The 23,022-nt window shown below is 38.2% G+C and overlaps 1 protein-coding gene and 1 long non-coding RNA gene across 6 annotated transcripts in view; one reads left to right on the plus strand and one right to left on the minus strand.

The window, feature by feature from the left end:
* Positions 1-23,022, plus strand: part of LOC142035956 (uncharacterized) — an 87,100-nt gene that overhangs the window by 11,348 nt on the left and 52,730 nt on the right. The window lies entirely within an intron of this gene.
* Positions 19,409-23,022, minus strand: part of BRINP3 (BMP/retinoic acid inducible neural specific 3) — a 233,730-nt gene continuing 230,116 nt past the window's right edge. For both annotated transcript variants that reach the window (XM_075038714.1, XM_075038715.1), the window contains exon 8: positions 19,409-20,863. In XM_075038714.1, coding sequence (XP_074894815.1) covers positions 19,747-20,863 — 1,117 coding nt within the window. In that variant the 3' untranslated portion in view covers positions 19,409-19,746. The remainder of the gene's footprint in view (positions 20,864-23,022) is intronic.

The following is a 23,022-nucleotide window of genomic DNA, read 5'->3' on the forward strand; positions in this document are numbered from 1 at the left end:
GGACTGGGGGGGTACAGTCTGCCGTCTCACCACGGGCTGTAGGGGCATTAGCCTCCTCTGGCGCACGTCCTCCCCTCCTTCCTCACGGACCTAGGTATCTGCAGAGGTGTTCCTCTCACATTCCAATCCCCCAACTCACTACTGGTTCCCCTTCTTAAATACATTCTCCCAGAGGCGCTACCACCATCGCTGACGGGCTCGGCCTTGGCCAGAGGCAGGTCCAACTTGGAGCCAGGGAAGCTTCTAGCAGCTTCTCACAGGAGCCACCCCTGTGGCCCCTCCCCCACTACCAAAAAAACCTGCAAACTGTGCCACACAAACCCATAACAATGTGCTAGCCATTATGATATTGTACAATGCACAAAAAAGTACAAGCAAGGAAATAAATTTTCATAGACAAGATACAAGGAGACAAAAAATAATTATTTATCCTTTGATCATTGCATTAGAATAGCGATATGCGCTGTTTGCAATGGCAGACTTAATGAAAGAGTTAATGCACGTTCTCTTGCCGATTTTGGATAAGCCTTACCCCTCACCAGAGATAAGTCTCAATATTTTTTCAGGGTGGTGGGGGAGGAGGCACACAACATGGGTTTTGGTTTAATGTAGTATGAGGAACTGTGTATATTTAGAATTTTTGAATTACCAAATTGTATTTAAAGCTTTCAACCACCAAATTTTCTTTCTGACAATATAAGTTTGTATCCTTGGTACTTAACTGTCAATATTTTTGTTCTATCATGCATTTGCATGTATATGATGAGATCTGATGAGAGTTTCTGTTCCCATAAAGGGGAGACAACTTGGAACCTTATTGGTTCTTGGAGGGTTGAAATAACCCAAATTTTTAAGTAGTGCACTGTACTGTATTTATGCCTCTTAATGTTTCCTTGGTTTTCATCCAGCTCTGTTGGAACAGTTCATTCACTTGGGTTTTAGGGCATTATTTTTGCTTTGGTTATTGTTAAAATTTATTAGCCTTCCCTCATCGAATGGTGATAATGTTGTTATTTGTGAGAGTTAGAATTTATAAGCTGTTCTGGGGGAGATATTTATTGCCTTATAGGCTGCAAAATACAGTGGAGCTATATCATATCTGAGTTTTCTATGAATGCTTATGGCCAGATTCTGGTATTAATGACACCATCATAAATGTGAAGAAATGCTACTGGCCTTATGCTAATTCTGAGTGTGAAGCTGTTTTAGGACTGAGCTGAATTCCAGCCTAGGTTATACATACAGTTGTCATTCAGTGAGGAACACACAGACCATTTTCTCCCTCATCATCAGATGTTGAAACTTAATAATATGAATTCCAGATGCCAATTGATTGATTTCAGTTCCAAGTCTTCCATGTGCTGCAGGTGCTTTCAATTAATTATTCATTAGATAATTTTATCAGTTGTATGTACAAAAAAAGATAGAAAATCTGTGTCCTGTGAAGACACAGAGGGGTAGTTGCTGAGCGACTATTTGACATACTGATAAGTTCTAAATATATTTTTGAGCACACTGTAATAAAGCTGATATCTTCCTTCCATTGTATTTTTTTTCTCTACTGATCATTTGTAGGCTTAGGATTGCATCCCACCCTGATTAATGGGACTAGCAATAGGAAACTATCTTCTGGATGTAGTAATGTTGCCACTACCAAAATTGTTTTTGTTATTTATAAATAATTTGCCAAATTTTGTTAAGATAAATTAAGAAAAATTTATAAGACAATCTTAGAATTACACATAATGCTCAATCTGGGCCTTTGTAGCATTCGCTACATATCAAGGTGCCACGCTTAGATCACTGGTCGGCCCGGACCAGGGAAAGAGACAGATAACACACACAGTGTGAGCGCCAACTTCCGCCTTTTATTGCGCAGTTAATTCCTTTTATACTAACAAGGGGAGGTGGGGTTACAGGTACATCACAAGGCTGCGACTAATCCTCTAACTTTCCGTGACAACGCGAGATCTTCCGAACGCCGACCCCTACAGGCCTTAAGTAATGACTGGGTTTTTTCAGTATTTTAAATACTATTCTTTATCAATAAGCAAATATCTGAGCCTATTCCTAACCCTGCTCAGATTCGTTAGACTGAGTCTGAGGTAGAGCACTTCATTTAGACTCTTCATAAATGTCAATGCCTTGAACAGAAGTTATTAGTAATTGCACAGAGCCTTAGAAAAACTTCCACTAAAGTTCCACAGCTCTTCAAACACTGCCCCCCCCCCAAAAAAAACCCACTCAGCTTTCATGAACTGTTATTTCTACAAGCATGTCACCACTTAAAATACAGTTACTTTCTTCTGACAGAGGCCCTGAGATTGTCAGGTAGAAAATATGATGGCCTAGAGTTATTCCTCTAGAAGTACATGGTCTTGAAAGGAAACCTTGGTATAGATATGGTCCTTAATAAAGGTTTCAGTGTCCCTGGAAATGCTTCATGCAAAATAATCCTCTTAACAAATGTCTGTGTGTATTCTGCAAGCTCCCCCCATCAGTCATTAGCATGCTGGACTTTGGCATCTTTTCCATACAGCTTTATGACAGAAACTAATTTTAAGAAAGAATATACTGCTGATGTAAGTATTACAGCTTTGAATGGTAAGATTCTGGTACTTTCTGATCGTATTTTTCATATTATATCAAATAATTTCCCTGCATTTTTTCTTTTTTTTAAAATATAAATAGTTGAGAAGGGAATAATTTCTCACTGTTTGTACTGGTTTTAGGCCCCAAGCAATGACATGCTGAGAGACTCTAAGGGATGCCTGTATCACTTAAATTCTTTGTGACTTCTCCAGAAGTACAGAGGACCTCAGAGAATGAAGCTCTAAATATTTTAAGAAATATGCACTTTTCTAATGTTAAGGGACAGTTTTCATTATGAATCAATAAGAAATTGCAGAGAAGTTCTTACATTTCAGATCTGTTTGCTTCTCCTTTGTGGCAACTTTACGATGAGTGGTATTGAATTACTAAACTTGGACAGCCAACAGAACTAAATTACACAGTGGTAATCTTAGTATGCTGCTTACAGGCAGCATCTATGTATACTTCGCCATGACAAGGTGCAAAAGATGCTGTGCTAGAGCAACATGGCAGTCTTTCTGCCATGCAGCCATTCATTTGAACTCCTACATCTGTTTTGTTACTAAACAGTGAATGAAGTAATGAGGAGCCCTCCTGCTATTCAGCCTAGCAGGAGAGCTGAGACTCGAATATCTTTAACAGTACACAAAAAAAGAGTTAATCAGATACTTTCTTGGTTGTTGGCAAGTGAAAGCTCCATATTAACAAAATCACAATCAAGCATCAGGCAAACAATCATTGCATTCCTGTGTTCACAATGGAAGAAATTACCAAGTAATAACAGCATTATCAGCAGTGCTGTTGGAAAGTTTCATCACCATTATGTACAGCCAGATTATAATAGCTTGACTATTATAAAAGAGACCGTAGGAGAGAAAGGCAGCAGGTGACTGCACCCTGTGTTTGGAGAAGAGAGCACAAGTCGCTCATTCTCCTTGAGGCAATTATAGAGCTCATGGGGACCAGGGTCTTGCAGTCGCCGTCATTGACTTGGACGGGTCCGGCAATTTGAGCAATATTTACTCTCTCCAATTGATTTTGATGCTAGATGACCACTCCAAATATTCCAGACCTCATGAGGAGCTCAGTTGGAGAGGTCTCTCTGCAATATCACAAATCCACCAGTCGCCAGGGCCAGTGATTAATTTTAGGCTGAATTGGCAGCAAATTTTTGTGCTCTGGTGGTAGTACAATGCAGGCACAATATTCCTCTTTGCTTGTGTACCTGGTTGCAAAAGAGAATAAAAAGGGACTGCATGTTTCTCTGCTTTTTCCCAGAATCAAACTGGTTCATCATGGTGTTCTCCCTACCTAATTCCTCCTGCAGGTCTGTAATCCAAATTGAAGAACCAACTTTTTTCTCATAGTATTTTAATAGTGCAAATGCAGTCCATTACATATCCCCCTGGACTTCCTGGAAATGGAGAAGACATTAATTCAGAAAGATTACTTGAAACATTACCTCTGGCACCATTACAGGTACTTCAGCTCTTTATTGATTTGAGTTTGGCATTGACACCTAACTTTCCTTGCAGGTGATGATGTAGAGCCTGGTGAGAGAATAAGAAAAATCTTGTTACTACAAGAACAAGGAGTTACTGAGGTGAATGTACATATAACACATAGTCTCTCTTAAATCTTCCCACGTAAGAGAGATCTGTCAGAGTTGTTATCATTCACCGAGGTTGGTCAGAAAGTTTTTCAGTAGAAAATTCCATTTAACTGAAAGCTAAATATCTCATGGAGTTGTGTGTACTTTGACAGCCTTTCTCCCTGAAAGTTTTATGACATCCTGGTAAATCCACTGGTTGAGAAGATGAAATGAAAACCATACTTCTCTGAGCAAAAACTAGATATTTGCAGCATTATGGTTTTTTCAAAGCCTTTTAAGATTTAATGTTTTCATTGAAGTAGAATGAAAGAAGAATTTAAAACATCACAAAATTGTATTTATGGTCTCTCTTAATGTCCTGGTTTCAGCTGGGATAGAGTTAATTGTCTTCCTAGTAGCTGGTACGGTGCTATGTTTTGAGCTCAGTATGCCAAGAATGCTGATAACACTGATGTTTTCAGTGGTTGCTCAGTAGTGTTTAGACTAAAGTCAAGGATTTTTCAGCTTCTCATGCCCAGCCAGCGAGAAAGCTGGAGGGGCACAAGAAGTTGGCACAGGACACAGCCAGGGCACCTGACCCAAACTGGCCAATGGTGTATTCCATACCATGGGACGTCCCATCTAGTTTAGGAACTGGGAAGTGGGGGCGGGGAATCGCCGCTCGGGGACTGGCTGGGTGTCGGTCAGTGGGTGGTGAGCAATTGCACTGTGCATCATTTGTACATTCCAATCCTTTTATTACTACTGTTGTCATTTTATTAGTGTTATCATTATCATTATTAGTTTCTTCTTTTCTGTTCTATTAAGCCATTCTTATCTCAACGCACGAGTTTTACTTCTTTTCCTGATTTTCTCCCCCATCCCACTGGGTGGGTCGGGAGTGAGTGAGAGGCTGTGTGGTGCTTAGTTGCTGGCTGGGGTTAAACCACGACACTTAACCATCCCTGTTATTCACGTAGCTGTTGAATAGGATCTTCCTGCAGTCCTTTGTTAGCTGTTAGTTTTTAGATGTGAAAGTAAATATTAGTACAAATGATTTTATCATCTCAAACATTCAAGAAAGGAAAAAAATGTCAGAAAGAAGAGAGGAGGAGAAATAGGACATTCACCTAAAGGAAGAGAACAGCTGCATAAGACTGAGGTAGATACTGCACCTGAACTAAAGGCTAATGCAGTCTAATTCAAGATTTAACAATGAAGCCAGGGAAATGGAAAAGCTCTAGAGGTGTTTGGAAGTTAATGATGCAGCATTGTAGTAAAGCCCAAATTAAATTCTCAGTTCTCGTTGCAAAAACACATTAAAACTAAAGCACTGCAGGATAAGGCTGTCTCATGCTGCTTGGTGCATTATTCCTCCTGAGTGTTTTCTCTTTTTTTTTTTTTCACTGCCAAGGAATGACAAGATGTTGTTTTTTTTCCTGCTTATACTGCTAACTGAAATTTTTCTTAGGACAAAGACAAAGGATAGAGTTCTGAGTGACTGAAAATATGAAGTGATGCAAACAGTGAGGAAACTTGAACATAGAAGAATGTGTCAAATTATTTGCTATAACTCCCTGAAATCATAGGCAGAAAAAAAAGAAAACAAAAGCACACCACCAAAAAACCAAACAGCCCACAGTTTCTCAAGCTCCTGCTTTTTGCAGCATTCTCTTTAACTTTCAAGATTATGATTTTTACAGAGTCCACTTAATTGCTGTAGTTCTGTGTAGAAATGCTTTCTTTCCTGTGACCCATCTAATTTAGAGTTCCACTTCAGGTAGGTAGAAAACCCAAAGATTCATGATTATTCATTTCTGAAAGTAGCTAATTTTATAATTTTCCCCACAAAATTCAGATCAGAAAGTAACTTAAGGATAGGATTTGTGGTCTCCTCATGAGAAGAGATACAGCCAACAACATCAATAATTTTCTATCAAATGTTGCAAATGTTAAATATTCAAAGTTCTTTCTCAATTGGTGCAAAAAATACACATGGAAAAATGGAAATTTCTAAAAAGGATTAAAATAAAGCCTTATTACACTTCAAGTGATTTGAGTAACAACAGTATATTTACAGTAACAAACTCTCAAGATATCCTAAAATACAGCAAGTTTACTGTTCCATCTCAGGTATTTCATCACACGTTCTTTAGAAAAGCAGTGTCTCAAGACAATAGTACCAACTCAAACGAAACAGAAGACAGAACAATAAACCTGTCTTGTACTTTCTAGGGAGCAAAAAAAAAAAAAGTGAAAAATAGAAATAAATGTTCTAAGTACAAAACATAGTTGAAAAAACTTGAGGAAAAAATCTTACAATTATGAATAAGATTCTTTGCATAAATTAAAAGCTATTACATAATTATATTTGATATAATAACCTTTTAGTCATTCTATAGATAAATAGTATTTTATTTTTGTGTAGAATAAATTAAGGATGAATGTATCATACACAGGGATGATACAGTTTGTTTAGTACCATACTCATTGCTGCTGTGAAAGATCTCAGCTGAAACAATTGTGCTTACAGTTATTGAGTTTGTGCTATACATTAACATTGATATAAGAATCATTTAAGTTATTTAAATGAGTGGCCTGCAGCCACACAGATATATAAACTCAGTATTTCTCTCTTCCCACACCCCCTTTCAACAAGAAGTTAATTATGGCTAAACTGCTACCACCAAAGTTTTCATATATCGTATGTTTACGGGGATCCAGATCTCCCTACATGCTGAGAGTGGTCTGTGCCCAGGCTGTTCCCTGCTCACTGCAACAGTTTAATATTTATTATTAAAATAATAAAGTATTAATTATTTATTGCTAATTAAAAACAAGAGTTGGATAGTACAAAACAAAGACAAGTTAAAACAACAGCTTCCACCCCCCTCCTCTCCTCCCTTCTTTCCAGGTTCAAATTCACTCCTCTATTGCCAGCTGCTATACCTCCTTCCTACCAGAGAGGTGATGGGGGAATGGGGGGGGTGTGCAGTCAGTCCATAATAGTTCCTCTGTGTAGCTCTTTCCTCCTCCCACTTTACCCCAGCTTCAGCATGAGTCCTCTCCACAGGCTGCAGTCCTTCAGGGTAAACCTGTTCTGGAGTGGGGTCCTCTGTGCAGGCTGCAAGGTGGATATCTGCCCCGCTGTGGTCTTTCCATGGGCTGCAGGGGAACCTCTGCTCCAGTGCCTGGAGCACCGCCTCCCCCTCCTTCCCCTCTCACCTGGGTGTCATAGGGCTGTTTCTCACACTTTCTTCCTCACTCTCAGTTTATTTTCAAATTAGTAATTTGGTAGAGTTTCATTAACAAATGAAATAGTTGTTCTGTATGGTGCAGATTAGATGCTCCATTGATAGAATAATTAATTATATTTAAGGTTCTGTCCTAATTAGCACAAAGTATATAAGAACTAAGACAAAAATGTTGGATATGTTGAATGAAGAGTTTACTCTTCTCCAAAAACTGTATCTTCTTCTCAAGGAGCCAAGAACATTGTAGCATGTAAAAAATTTTGAATATAAAAATTAAAGTTCAGCCAAGGATAGAAATAGTTTTTTGATTAATTGTGAGTTTCCAATTAAAAACCAAACACACACACACCAGTAATCAGAGAGATATATTAGCATAAATTATGTATACTTAGCATGATAACAAAACCAACAAGTATTTAAACCTCGGAATCAGACTTAAAAAAACATAAGACTGCATTGTAAAGTTGAGTACTTGGACTTGTTTAGTGTATTGGTTTTGATTTTTCACACCAGGGAGTTTCAGCCACAGATACCAGTTGTACTCAGAGCAAAGACAGTGACATTTTTATCTGCCACAGAAATGGGAGACTACATATCAGAAACATTGATGGCTTTGGCAGCTTGGAAAACTTCAGATTTTTCTTTTAGCTTGAGCCTGGTATGGAGCATTCCATCTGGAAGGCTATTCCCCACTATATTCCCATTATATTATCAATTTTTTCTAGCCTAGCTTGAGGACTAGAAAATTTTGTGTGTGCATAGTGAAGACTCACTTAATGACAGCTTTCCAAGACCTGGAGTTTAAAAGATAAATGAGGTATCATCAGACTTACAGTAAAGTCCTTGAGTTGGCAAAACATCAGTACTTCCTAAATGAGTCAGTTAGCCTGCCTGCTAACAGGGAGAATATACATTTGCTACGGGGAAATTTAAAAAGGAAAAAAAAAAAAAAGCTAATCAAAATGGTGATTTATTTATATGTTCTGTTTGGCAAAATGTTAATTCATTCCCTTAAATAAACAGCAAGTAAAAATCACCCTCCCTCAAACCACAAATTAGCTAAAGCATTCATAGATCACTCTTGATCACTCTTGGTAGTAGGTTTTTTCCGTGGAGTCCATTTCACCCAGTGTGCAAAGAGCAGCTCCTTACTCTCAGCTTAATGCTTTTAATAAAACTTAATGAAACATTTGTAAACTTAATGAAGCACTCTGGAAATGAAAACAAAGGCAAGCCAATGTCCTTCTAAATGGAAACTAGGCCATCATACTAGTACCACTGGAATATCTGAAATTGTGCTAAGCTTTTAATGTGTCCTTTGGGGTTAATAGGGTAGACCAGAGTACCACTGAAAATCTTGTTACAGTAAATATTCTTTTTTTTATTAGCATCTCTGAAAGCTTCAGTCAGATATAGGTATTTACGTTACACTGTGTATTCTTAGTGTTTTTCTAGACAAGTAGGAAGTGTAACTCTGCAATAAGGTATTGCCAATGGTAGTAATGGGTCACAAACTTTGTATTGAATTTGCAAAGCCTTAGCACTGAGCCTTACCAGGCTTTCACTGTCTGAACTTTTCTTGACTTGCTGGCAGTAGCTTTGATTTTACTCAGTCTAGATGTAACAATTATTTTTTTTCCCTAGCAACTAGATGGCTATGGCTAATTTGTTTTTCTTTTGTTTATCTTTCTATAATACAACCAGAGTTTTTATATAAGTAGTATTAAGTAGTTGTTTTGTGTAGCAGAACATGACTTGAACATAATGATGTAGTGTGGAGGACTACAGGCTCAGTCTGATAGCAGAAGCCTTAAGACATGGGGACACAGGCTGCAGTGTAGAGGAGGCCAGCACAGGATAATAAGAGATGGGGCACAGCCTGGGCACTTGCCAGTTCACCTATAGTCAATTAAAAAACCCAAGACCTGGAGTTGGACAAAAGTAGTTTAGAAGTAACAAAGAGAACAAAACCCAGATATCTAACCTATACAAAATGCACCACATGCAGTGAATTCACATATAGTATGAATTTTCACACCAGTGAAGGAAGAGCAAGGTGTATAAGCTTGTTAGAAAACGTGAAAATACTAAGCATGTCCCTGGGGGATGGTGGGGGTGGAAGATCACATCCTATTCCTCCTAGCAAAGGGACTGGGATGCTGAGAACTTGCTGTACCTCCCTCCAAATACATTTGCCTGAAGTCAAATAATAAGTTTAACTATGATTATTGTTGTTGTTATCATTATTATTTTCTGTGTAGTAGTATTCTACTCTTTGTTTTTATTCTGATAATTTGATCTGAACTAATATTAATTGTCTGATTATTCTGTTAAGGTATTAAGTAACAACAAATTCTTGGTTTTACATGTAAAGTGTGTTTTATTGTTGTCTACAACAAGATTTTGAATGTTAACAGAAGCAACTAATAATTGTTATAGTCTGTTTTTCCTTACCTTTTCCTGTGGCGATGTCTGAGCAATGAAGTACTTCTTTGTCTGGAGAGTTCTATTTTTTAGGAAGATTTTTTTCTGGTGGGAGGAGGAAGAAGATAAATTTCTGTCTTTGTGTATGTGTGTGTGTGTGTGTCTTTTTAATGTCAAGGCCTTCTAGAAATATGCATAAAGATGGAGTGCTGATTCTTGAGAAGACAGATTCAAATTGTTGTGGTTTAGAGCATAAAATAGTAAGATTGCACACTGTTGCACACACTTCTGTTGACTTTTCTGCAGTCCAGGATTGAAACCAATACTTTATATTCACAAATCATGGATCATGACTCTTTCCACTGGGCCCTAAATCCTTGATAAAGTAATACATATAGCTTCTGGACTGCAGATTGATTGTTTAGTAAACAGATAGGCAGAACAGAATGATATTGTTTGAGAAAGCCATCTGATATTTTTTTCTTTAATAAAAACAAAGTTATGGATTTCATTGGGATACTTGCATTTTGATTTTTGTTTGGTTTTGGGGGTTTCTGGTATTCAGGATTGTTGAAGAAGATTTGCACACTAAGTGGCTACTTCAAGTAGGATTCAGCTTTGTCTCTGTGTTCTTATGTTAAGATTTTGAGTGTATCAGTCTTTGACTGTTCACACTTAAGCTTTCAATTCATTCTGTTCAGCCAGCATACTTTGACCAAGATTTAAGGAAAACTGTCTGTTAAATAGAGAGCAAAGGCATTATCTGAGGACTCGTGTGTTGCTTGTCATGTGTGCAGTAATGATTTGGCAATTTTTCAGTTTTTTTCTCAGATGACAGACCACTGTACTCTTTCCCTCAGTTCTGAAATTTTCTTGGAATATGAGTATTTCCACAATGTTCACACACTTGCTCTTTCTTCTTGTCCAGAAGCAGAAAGGTCTTTACACATGGCCCTACCGAAACTGCAGTGCAAGGGAAGATGCCCACCTACAGCAAAGACCAAGTACTGATTTGAGCAGCTGCTCCTGCTCATGCAGGGGAAGAAGATGAGAATTTCTTCTGTAGAATTTTGTGATTTCCCAGGAAAACATGCCTGTACACCAGGAAAAATGTATCACTGACCTATCTTTTTTCTTCACATGTATTCTTCATGTTGGCAGTACTTTACACACAACAGGACACTTCTTCCTACAAAACCTTCCAGATTTTTCTCTACAGAACTTCTGCACTTTTTCACTATGTTTTACAATTGATTATTCCATGTGAACCGTATCTTGTAACTGAAGCAAGTGAATCATAGGATTTGAATTAGAAGATACTGTTCTGGGTTTCTTGTGTTCACAATATGAATGCACTACAGTGATAATTCATAATGATGTCTCACAGGAAAATCCAATACTGACAATACAAGCCAGATAAATTCATAAACTCTATTTCCAGTTTAAAATTAATTTTAAAAATATTTTTGAGCATTTCTAATATTGGACTAATTCATCCTGTAGTGTGGTCAGAAATGCCATAACAGAAGCGGCATGTATGACTGAGGCCGTAAGATTTAGCTCCTTTAGCCTTATAGAAACACAGAAAATCCCAGGTTGGGATCTCTGGCAGGGATGTCTGGAAATCATCTGGTATCAACTTCGTTTAAGACCAAGGCCAGCTTATCCAGGACCGTGCCAAGGCAAGGCTTGATTCCATCACTTCTCTGTGCAATTCATTGCAATGTTTGTTGTTGTCACAATCAAGATTTTTTTCATTATATCCATATGGATTTTCTCCTGAAGCAAATTGTGCCCATCACCTCTGTTCCTTTCATCCTGCATCCTGGTAGAGAGAGTTCCTTCATCTTCTCTTATGCAGTATTCTATAGAAAGACTGGGATTAGATCTCCCCCTCAATCCTTCTCCTCTCTAGGCTGAACTCCAATTCTTTCAACCTTGCCAAGTTTTCCAACTCTATAATCATCTTGGTGGCCCTCCGCTGGACCATCTTCAGTTACACAATGTCTCTTTTGATCTGGGAAGAATTGGACCCAGTATTTCAGTCCTAACATATTAGTAGTCCTTGCTTCTTCTTCCTACTGGCTTTGACCTGTTGAGCAGGAGCTGTTGGCCCAATTGTCTCTTCCAGCAGAAAAGGAACTAATTAATTTCTCTTCACCTTCCATTGCTAGGACATCATGTCTCTTCATCTTTTTTTTTTTCCATAAGAAGGTAAAGCAGTTACCTTGGTGCCATGGATGCCAAGCTTTGAAGATGTCTTGTCCTAAGAAACACTTCCCTGCCCCTGCCTGAGCCTTGCTTTTGGCCATCCTGTTCTGCACCTTGAGGCCTCAGCTCTTGTCCTTTCAGCATCACTGCTAACGTCCTATCATCAACTTCCTGCTCAACTTCCCATATGGAGCATACTGCACTGACCTCTTTCTGTATCCCTTCATCTGAGAGCTCAATAACTGAAGGCACACCTCCCACAGACAAGGTCCACCCCCATCTCAGCTCCTGGAGGAGCACCAGACACTTGCTGCAGCCCATCACTTAAATGACTAACCACATCTCCCCTCAGCAGCTCTGTCTGAGTTGATGTCACTGATATACTAAGAACAGGCCAGGGGGGGTGCTACAAGAGCAGCATCCTGTGTTGTGTCACCACAGTCTGAAATGATCACCAGTTGTCTTACCAGAACACCAGCACAGATCTCACTATCTCAAAGCAGCTCAAGCATCATCCTGGGACATTCTGGCCCCCTGCACACACACACACACACACACACCCCCGACTGGCAGGCAAACTGCTTCATCTCTGTTGGCAGCCCCTATTTCCAGCACTGCAGGTCACTGTGCTCCTTAAGTGCCAGTTAAATACTAATTAGGAGCCAGGCACAAGTGCTTTCTCCCACCAGTAGGTCCTTTCTTACAAGACTATGAACCCCCCAAACACCTCCCAAGTGAAGTTCAATTACATGGCAAGTGCATTGCTGCTTTCCTAGCAAGTGGAAGCAGATGCCTTCCCCTATGTCTAACTGATTGTATATGAAGTCTATTACAGTCATATATTGTAGCTTTACATTGTGAATTAGTGATAATTCTTCAAGCAGAATGAAGATCTCATTCCTGCCCAAGCGATAAACTTCTTAAGCTGAAGGGGCTTCATTTATAGTGTTTTGCCTGTTCTCTAATTGCCTCCTGCCTGCTAGCACAGACATTGCAGAAGCAGATATCCAAGACCTGATACTTATGCGAGCATTTTCAGGTTCAAATTTTGGAGTAACCTCCAAAATTGTTTGGGCAGAAAAGTTTTTCATTACTGTGAATGTGCAATAAGCTCTTGAATAAGATCAAGTGGGGCTGTAGCAATATAGTTTGCACACGTGGACTCTTCATCCTGTATTTTACAAAAACAAGCCTTATTTGCAGTTGTCTAGGCAAAGTATAAAAAGTGCCTATTCGCAGTTTTATCCAGGTCTAACAGGCTCATTTCATGTCATTAAATTTATCCTCATGCTTCCTGACTTGGACGTGCATCACTTGAAGCATGCCTAGTTCAGACTAGTGATTTATGAGGCAGGCTGAGCTCCCTGAGTTTAATTTGATTTAGGGAAAATTTCCCAGAACTTACCAGGGGAAACTCAGTTATAAATCCAAACATCATATTTCATAAGAAGATTTTACATTTTCTCCTAATGTTTTAAAAATATTTCCTTAAGGCCTGATTCTGCAGTAGTCTTCACATTAAGCTACATCACACCTTGCTGAATTTCAGTGCATTACTAAGGCAACTTCCTGCATGATTCATGATTATGCAGTGGCTAAATGTGACCCTTAATGACTTCTTACTGCTTTTTTTAATAACTATTTTTTTGTATTGATGACTGCTTTTTTTTTTTTTTTTTTCCTCTAGTGTCTTACTTATGTTGTAGATTTTCCTAGGGAATGGCCCTAGGGTCAACAGAGTTGGCAATAACAGTCTTAGGACTTCTGCCCATTTTTGTGCATGGCTTGATTATTCACACTGTCCAACATTATACATCTAATCTAGGTTAGGAGCCTGGGATCTTTGGATAGTTGATGGACAGATGTAGGCTATTGAGATCTCTGAATTTCCCTTCAGAGTTTTATTCCAAATAGAAGCCTATGCTTCTATTTTAAAACCCTAATTTTAGATCCCTTAAGTTTTACCAGATTAATGCCCCCATGTAGGTATGGATGGCTTCAGCGATCTGAAACCTGTTACCTTATATCCGTGTGATGAAGAACTTGCTTACAAAGCAACTTCAGCTTCTCATGAGTTGCTTAGGTGGAAGTGACATTTATTAACCTTAAAGTCAAATATCTGGACTTGCAGGGGGATTACGGCTCGGTCTGTCTGAGCCCTTTATATAATAGCTTTTCCCAACTTTATCAAAGACTCTAAAAGTTGCCTCCTAAAGAAAAAAGTAACTAGGCAAGTTCAATGAGTAAGTATGTGTGTGTATAATCCAGCTACCTTAATAAAAAAACTCAAATATATCTGGGTGAACTGAAGTGATAGAACTACTCCAATTTATTCTAGTAAGAGAATATGGCAGGGATTACATTGCTTTTTCTGATGAAGGAAAAAATTTGTCATCAATATATTCTGTTAACCTAAGACTTATTAGAAATAACACCGATATTTTCCATCTAAGTCAGTCACATTTGTTCATTTTCCTCTCTTAAACTGCTAAAGCTGAGAAATAATACATGAAAATAAATGTACGCACCTGTGATGAGATCCCAAAGGGACTTCAAAGCTTCTTTGTTTTTCCCCCTTCCCCACAGAAGAATCATAGTTTGATATGCACACACCTAGCTTTGTTTAAATCCTCCTCTTCTCTTTCCCCTTTGATGTCTGCTGACAAAAGACAAAAAGTCTTTTTTCAAAAAGAGAAAGCTCTTGTAATGTGTTCGAAAGGTGGTCATGCTCTGGATTAGACCCTCTCAGGGGAGTATTTTTTTCAGAGCAAAGCCATCTCTGCCTCCCAGGTACCCTCTTTTCTGTATGTTTGCTGTATGTTGAAGAGGAGATCATAGGCAGATATACAGTAACTAGTGCGGGTGTGCCTAGCGAGCAGACGACCCTGAATCCACTATTGTTACTAGCATTGTCATTTAGCTGATATTTCTCTTTCATACATGTGTATGTTGGACTAAAATGTGCCATAAAATAAAGAGGAATATGTAAGTGTGTTGACAAGAGACACTGATAGTTGTAGATGCACATTACCATCCAAGAAATAATCTGTAGGGAAGGAAAAATTTGCACCATTTCAGGGAGGTAAAACTGTTTTCCTTAATCATAATTCACACCTTAATGTTGTTGTTTTCATCAGGAGAGGAAGAAATTGTGACTCCTGCTCCTCCACATGCACTTACTCCCAAAGTGGTGTAATCTGTGGTGTGGCCACTCTGCCAGATTTGTCAACCTAGAATGTCTCAAAGCCATTCACTCCTCTGTCATGTGGATAGGTTAACATTATACACACTGTGCCCCAGGGTTACAGGTTGCTTCATAAGTGACATCTGTATGCAGAAGAACATTAGATTACTATGCTACATCTAGAATAGATTTCTTGCTTAGAATATGAGGCTGGGTGAATAGACCCCAAATCAGTCATGCAGCCCTATAAACTGCCTGTGCTGTGAGTCTCAATCAACTGTGTATGGCAGTAATTACACCATACTAGCTGTGGTGTCAAGGTCTCTCATGTCACTGATTTGCATGAAAAAGGAGCCATGACATTTCTTGTTACTGAACTCCTACCACACACAAGGTATCTTGTTTTAGCTACAATGGAACATAGGGCCTCTCTTCCACTTGCTTAAAAGCCTAGTAAAATGATATCCTGGTTCCTTCCCTCTCTCCACTTTTTCCTGGCTTCCCACTTGCACTCTAGCTATCTTGGCAGGAGCCCCTGTTGCACCACCTAGAGCATGCTCCCATTCATAAGGGTGACTGTGCTAGCACGAGTATGGTTCAGATTCTGTCAACTACCTGTCAAAGAAACAATAGCTGCTAGATTGTAAAAGTCTGATCCTTCACGATATCACATTTACCTATTTGATGTCACAGCTCTATTGCCATGCAGGACTCAAAGTTTAGATGTAGCTCAGTAGTGATGTGGGCGTTGATCACTTTTCTTCCTTGGTGCACTGCTATGTTTTGCTTTGTACGTGGAATACGTGCTATGTTTTCAATCAAATGACCTTTTGACAATTGTAGTACCCTCCTTCATGTCTCTGTCCTCTCTCCTGCTCAAGCTGCCTGACTGCCTACTCAGCCTGGGAAAAACTGACTTCTCTTGGCTTTTACCTCTTTACTGACTTGAAGTATCTGCTGAATAAGCACTTTCACAATAAATACAGTCAGCTTATGCATAATTTTGGAAACAAAGGCTCTTCCTTCAAATATCTGTACAGGTATAACAGTACTGTGGCAAAGGAGGAAACACCCTGAAATACAACTACACATCTCCTCACTTTCAGCCATTGGAATTTGAACACATTTTCTTTCTGTCTCTCTCTTTTCAGTAAGAAATGGGACAAATGAAAGTTTATTCATCTTCATGATATTTTTAGTATGATTCAATTCAGCCTCTGTATTCTGAATTGTGTCACTGAGAGATTTAGATCATTCTGGCAAACCTAATTCTAGTTTCTAGGCAGTGATAAGGTAGCCCATCTTTATTACAATTTATTCCTGAAATAGAACTTCTAGACATCAGTTTGGGTCCCAGCCTTCAGACGTGATCTAAATTGTATTTACTTGGAAAATAGTGTTATAAGAGTTTTGTATCAGATAACAGTTGCCTTCACTTAAGCAGGAAGGTTACTGTGTTATAATTAATATCTACCTGGTTATTGTAACTATGGTCACTAAAGTTTGTTCTGGACACTGGTTTAGGTTGTCATGGTACAGTTCCATATATTACCATAATTTCCTTGGGTTTTTTTCAGTTTATAATGGCAGGTAATAACAGCATTGGCGAATGCAAAGGGAAATGGACAGCAAAATAACCAGAGTCAGGATCTGATGTACAGCATACACTAAATATTATCTGCAGTGTCCAGATGGAAATGAGTGTACATAGAAGTAGGCACTGTTCTTTCTTCCCTGCAATTGTGTTCATATCTTATTACAAAATTTTCTTACAGATTAAGTCCCTGACTGTTTTGACTTATCTAGACGTCTCTTTTTTTTGCACACCCTGAAGTTCTTTTTGAGAACATAGAAAGATTTCAGTTGGAAAAGTATCAAAAGGGAAATAATGTTGGCTTCTGTTTGTAACTTGAGAACCAGATAAATCTGTGACTTTTTTTTTTTTCACTATTCACTTTTTTGTTGTTTTTTCTTTTATATTTGTCTTTATGGAATCCAGTTTTGGTAAAACAGAAACACTCACTGTTCCAAGATCCCACAGGTTCCAAAATCTGAAACTAGTCCATGACTAGTAGGCTAACAAAGTTGTATCATACTTTTAATTTGGCACAAAGATACAGTAATGACAGGGGTTTTCCACTAGTCTAGCCAAATACACTTAATTTGTTGATAATAATTAAATGGTGTCTTACTGAAACCTCTTTTGGCTCCTCTTTATTTGTACATTCTATTGTGTCCGTATTTGGGCATAGTGAGGAATTTTCCACCTTGGCAGAGAAAGATATTTAAAAAACCCCAACAATCCAGAAAGAAAAAAATAGTCATTGAGGAACTATTTTAGGAAGGAGCATGAATGAGAGGGGAAAAACCTCAGATCATTTACAGTGACATATTAGTATGTTTCCCTAGTGAAGGGATAACATAAGCAAATGCTTTATCATTGCCCCACAATTCTATTGTAACTTTTACTTTCTATGAACACAAGAGGACTTTTTTGCTTTTTGTTCATTTTATAAGATCATAGTCTTTTTTTTATTTAAAAAGACTACACAAGGTACTGAGTAGTAAAATCAAACTATCTAATTCTACAATTTATTATAGTTGCCAGAGATATACCAAAGGAAAGACTTGGAGATTAAAACAGGAATAGTAAGAATCTTAACTGAGAAGGTCTTACCAGTGCAAGAGCAAGCCAAAATTTTGACACATAGAAAAGGGGCCATGATACATTATTTATCAGCAAAAGAAAGCTGTGAGTAGAAAACAAACAGGAATTCATCTAGAAGCTGATTACAAGAAAAAGATGCTAATTTTAGCTTGGGGGGGGCTTCCTAGTATAGAAGGTCTGAGGAATTATCTGAATGTGTGGTGGTGAAATAGTAATCCTTATAAAATTTGGTGAAATCAGGAGAGACAGTAATCACTACAGAAAAGATTTTCCTTGGCAGTAGGCTTTCTAAAGTGTTTCTGGCCTTGCATTTTATTTTGCTTATGTATATTTATGAAACATTGCATTTCTTGTGCTGCTGTGGTCTAGCTAGAAATGAAGTGAGGAGTGTACCTTAAATTCAGGTTAGGCTACAATTCATAATTAAATTGCAATATAACTAAATTGAAATTAATAAAATTGAATTTAATTGAAATTAATTGAAGTCTAGTTAGTTGAATTAAAATTGTAAATTAATTAAATTTTGGGTATTTTTTCTTTCTGTGCTTGCACATATAATGGTAGTTTTATATGTAATACTTTCCCGTGTTAAAAAACAAGTTGGCTTTTACGTGAATGACACAGATTCAGACAAAAAGACTTTGTATCAATTATTTTCTTCACTTTACCCTGTGTTTACTAATAAGGACTTCTAACAGCCCAGCCATTTGTTCTATTCTCTTGCAAGAGGTAGCAAAACCTTCTTCAGAGTCTCAGGTTCTGCCATCTCAGGTGTATTTTTTTCTGCTGGAATGTGTAAAATACCAAAGAACCTAATTCTGATCCACAGTCGTGTGCATTTAATTAATTTCATTAATTGATAATGACATTTATTTGCACTTTCAGCTTTATAAACTAGATTTCAATAGTTCAAAACAGGTTATTCTGGATAAATATGATAGTGTTTGTATTTAGGAGGAAGTAATGTATACATGTGCTTAATTCTTTCTATAAGTATGCAAAGCAAAGGATTAGGGAGATTTTCAAAAAGTACTTTGGCTGGAAAAGATTGCTTCTTTTGTAATGTAATATTAGTTGCAAAGACAGCCTCTCACCTGTCTCCTGTTGAGCTAGTGCAACCTTTCATTACTGTGCATGTCTCAGTACTAACCTCCTGTCCATCCTAAAACACTCAGTATTATCACTCTGGGAGTCTGTATGTCATGTTAAGCACCTTGAAAAGGGCATGCCTTAGGAAAGTCTCAGGTGTAGCTAGTAAAGCATCACTACAGTTGTCACTTCAGCTCAGCATGAACATTTAGATCCACATCCTAAGAATAAAATATTCTATGGCTTTGACTTTTCTACAGCTTCTGCTAAAATCTTGAGTCACTATCTTCTCTTTAGCTATGCCTCCTGTGTTCAACACACACAAAAGTATATGAAGGTTACTACTTTTGTGTAAGAAAGAAGAATTCCACAGCATTTCTTTTTAATAACTGTTCAGCTACAAAATTTTATTGGTATCCTTCTATGTTCCCTCTAGAGGATGTAATGCACAAAAGCATTGCCACGGAACATATAAAATTACAAATGAAATTTATTGTAAAAAGTAGAATGTCTTCTAGACTGGTGTCAGTATTTATTTCATTCATAAACCAAAACTGCAGATATAATATATTCATTGTCAGCAAGTTCATGTGTGTAAATTGCCATCCAACAGTATTGACTGATATAAGACAGATATTGAAAAGACAATTTAAATTTACTCTTCCAAACATAAACTGTTCCACAAAAGCACTGTAAAAACTTCAAGGTTTTGTGTTGTGCTTCACATTTATGGTTAACTACATAATTTGGTTGTGTCATAATCCACTGTGTTTGGCAATTTGGCATTAAAGGCCTGCAAAGCAGATTGAATCCTCACCACTTCACTGGTAGACAGTTTAAGTCTATGACGGAGCAAGCAAGAGAAGAGGTCTAGACGACGTTGACCAGGTGGAGAGAGTTTATTTACACGATCCCGTATCTCTAACAACTGCAAAAGTGCTGAGTCCTGTGATCCCTGAGTATAGGGGTAGTCCAGCTGCAAAATCAAGTCTCGAATTGCTTCTGGGTCGAAGTGCATGCTGTAGCCAAACACTTGGATGTTATTGATTTTCATGTAGCCCAGATTTCTTGAGGGATCAATAAATTCCAGGGGTTCATAGTAGATGCTCTCATTGCCATTTGGACCATTTGACTTTATTCGACTCCTCAAATAGATGTGTACAGTTTCAAAAAATGTCTTCCACTTGTTGCCCAGAGTCAGCGTCCAGTTATAACATTGAAGGGGTAAGTCCAGTTTAGTCCGCTCCCAGTCTGGGAAATTATTTTCATTCACAGGCATAAACCAGCTCTCAGAGTGGCTGCCCCCAAAAGGGTTGACGTAAACAGCAAGAACAGGCTCTAAGGTGCTGTTTTTAGTTAGGCAAATTTGAAGAGAGAGGCCCAGTATCATATGGACCAGGCTAGACTTGTACTTGTTACTCTTAAGAGTAAGGAGCATCCGCTTGCGCCAAGAAGGATCAAACCAGCTGTTGAGGCGCATGTCATTGCTGATGAAAATAGCATGGACCTCAATTCTCCGGTCTGTCTTCTGCAGTAAATACTTCATTTCCAGATCCTGAAGGTCGGTCTCGAACCCAATGTAGTGCTCTGTCGATTCTGCCACCTCAGGCTTGCAAAGCCCTTGGCTTAGCATGTAGCCGGCATTGCAGCTCCCACAGCGGGTGCGGTTGTCAGGAGCACAGCTCAAGCACGCAGAGCCATCTCCAACTGTGCAGGGAAGGAACCCATGGCAGGCAACCTGGTCATTAGGGCAGGTGCATGTGTGAGTCTCTTCAGAAAAGCTTCCCAGGAGACCATTTTCATTGCAATAGAGAAAGGACTGGATGCGGTTGAGCCAATAGTTGGAAGATCTGCAATGTTAAAATAACTTATTTTAACACAAAGAGAGATCTGCATACAATATATACAACCTTGTTATTTTTTTATTGGAAAGAAAAAAATAAAGCAGTTTTTAGTAGCAGATTAAGGCACTAAAGTCAGGTGATGGCATCTGCTGTCAGATAAATACATGTACAAGTTGGCCTTTAACAATGCAAAGTCACCAAAGAAAAGTTTCCTTGTAAACTCACAGGCACAACAGGAACATTTGGTTCATGTGTTTGCTCTCTCTGTATCTCTTGTCAAGGCAGCCTGACAAAGATGCATTTTTCTGTAATTGCCTTCAGATTAACATCTTGAAATCCTATGCAGTTGAGATTATTTTTCCTCATACTATTTGATCAGGGAGGTGCTTTGTATGTATCTAAGTGTGTATAACTCTGTACCATCTCTCTATTTCATTATGACAATTTTTGTAAGATTGCAAGCTTTCTTGTTACTGACTAGAGCTGGTTTGATTTATAGACAGTGAGCCAAAATGCTTTCCTGGAATAGCAAATAGGACCCTGCACTCCACTAGAATAGATTCAGTCTTAATTCTTCAGATGACTTCCAGCACAACAATATCCCTGCAGGAAGCCATGCATAAGCATGCTGTGTTTACTTTTCATCTTTGGAGATGAAATTAAAAGATCGCTTTAATGTTCTTCTTGTCATCTCATTTTGGCTTCACTAGAAGCAACAGTTATTGTCCTACATCACACTGGGAAAACAGATACTGAAACCAACAGTTTAGGCTGATGAGGCACAGTCACTAGAAGAAAGACAATGGGAACAAGAGAGTTACATGGAAATAGTCAAGAGAAAAATTATCTTCTTTCTTGGTCTGCATTTTTCAGTTTTTATTAATCCTAGCAATGCACAGTTTAAAGAACTTGTTTTGGCTGCTGCAGAGGCAGATCTATTGTTGCCACATGAATGATGATGGTTGTATGGTTTCTTCCCTTTTCATTGCATTGTTTCAAAGAGAAAATGCACGAGCCTCATTTGCTGCTGAATTACTTTTTAAGTCACATCTGAATTTGTCTCAAGCATTGAATAGTTCAGAAATCTTAATTTTTTTGTTAGGGTTTTTTTTTCTGACTATAAAATAAATGCTAGAACTAGAAACGTATGGCATCTCAAAGTCTGATTCTTTAGAAACATGAAAATAAAGACCAGTAAAATTACATCATTGTATACTCTGGTGGCTTTGTTTAATCTTTCTTTTTTCCTTTCTCTTTTTTTGGTTGGGGGTGGGAATCTTGGTTGTTTTGGGTTGGGTTTTTTATATACATATGGTCTATTAGTATTTTCTAGAGGTATAAGTAAATATAATAACATACATGATATGAATGCTTTAACACCATTGTTCTTTGTGCTTATTTGAAAGTCAGCATTAAGCAAAAATATTTTGGCAAGTTTATTCTTTCATTTCCTGATTAAAAATCATAATGTCCATTCTGCAAGCAAGGCCAATGTCACAATAGAAAAGTTACTCCAAAACAGAGTAGAAAGTTAATGCTATTGCTCTCCCAGGTGGAATGAGAAGTTCCTGTGTACTTTGTCTGGTTTGTTTTGACAGTAATCCGTACCTACTGAGCTTGCCCTGGCAGCTCACAGGAACTGAAGTTCAGGTGTGTATGACCCTGTTTCCCATTATGGGATGAACTTTGCAGCCAGGCTACATCTCACATGGTCTATCTTATTGCTATTAGCCCTATGATGCATCACAGCAATCAAAACAGAGAGAACCCTTGTCCAAAGGAGTGAAACTAACCTTTCAAAGGTCTCTCATTACAGCTTTTTCCTCACTCTTTATGGCTCTCTGTGCTTATTTAAGAACTGATACTGAGTTCCAAAAACTGCTGGATATAAAATATAAAAGTCTGGGTTTTTACTTTCCTTTATATCTTTGGGTTATGCCATTTGCTTCACAATAGCCTTCATAGAGTTGTTACCTTATTTTGATTTGTTACCTTGTACGAAAAACTGGACAGATTTCAAGAATATGTCATTTGCTTTTTAATCTCCAGGTTTTCTGCTTGTACTGTTACTGTACTGTACCAGTTCATACAACATGACTAGTGTATCAAGGTTAAGTGCATTTAACAGCTGATATTGATCAGGTTTGTAAATGTGAATTTTAACA

This window comes from Buteo buteo, chromosome 10 (assembly GCF_964188355.1).
Source record: "Buteo buteo chromosome 10, bButBut1.hap1.1, whole genome shotgun sequence".
Taxonomy (NCBI): Eukaryota; Metazoa; Chordata; class Aves; order Accipitriformes; family Accipitridae; genus Buteo; species Buteo buteo.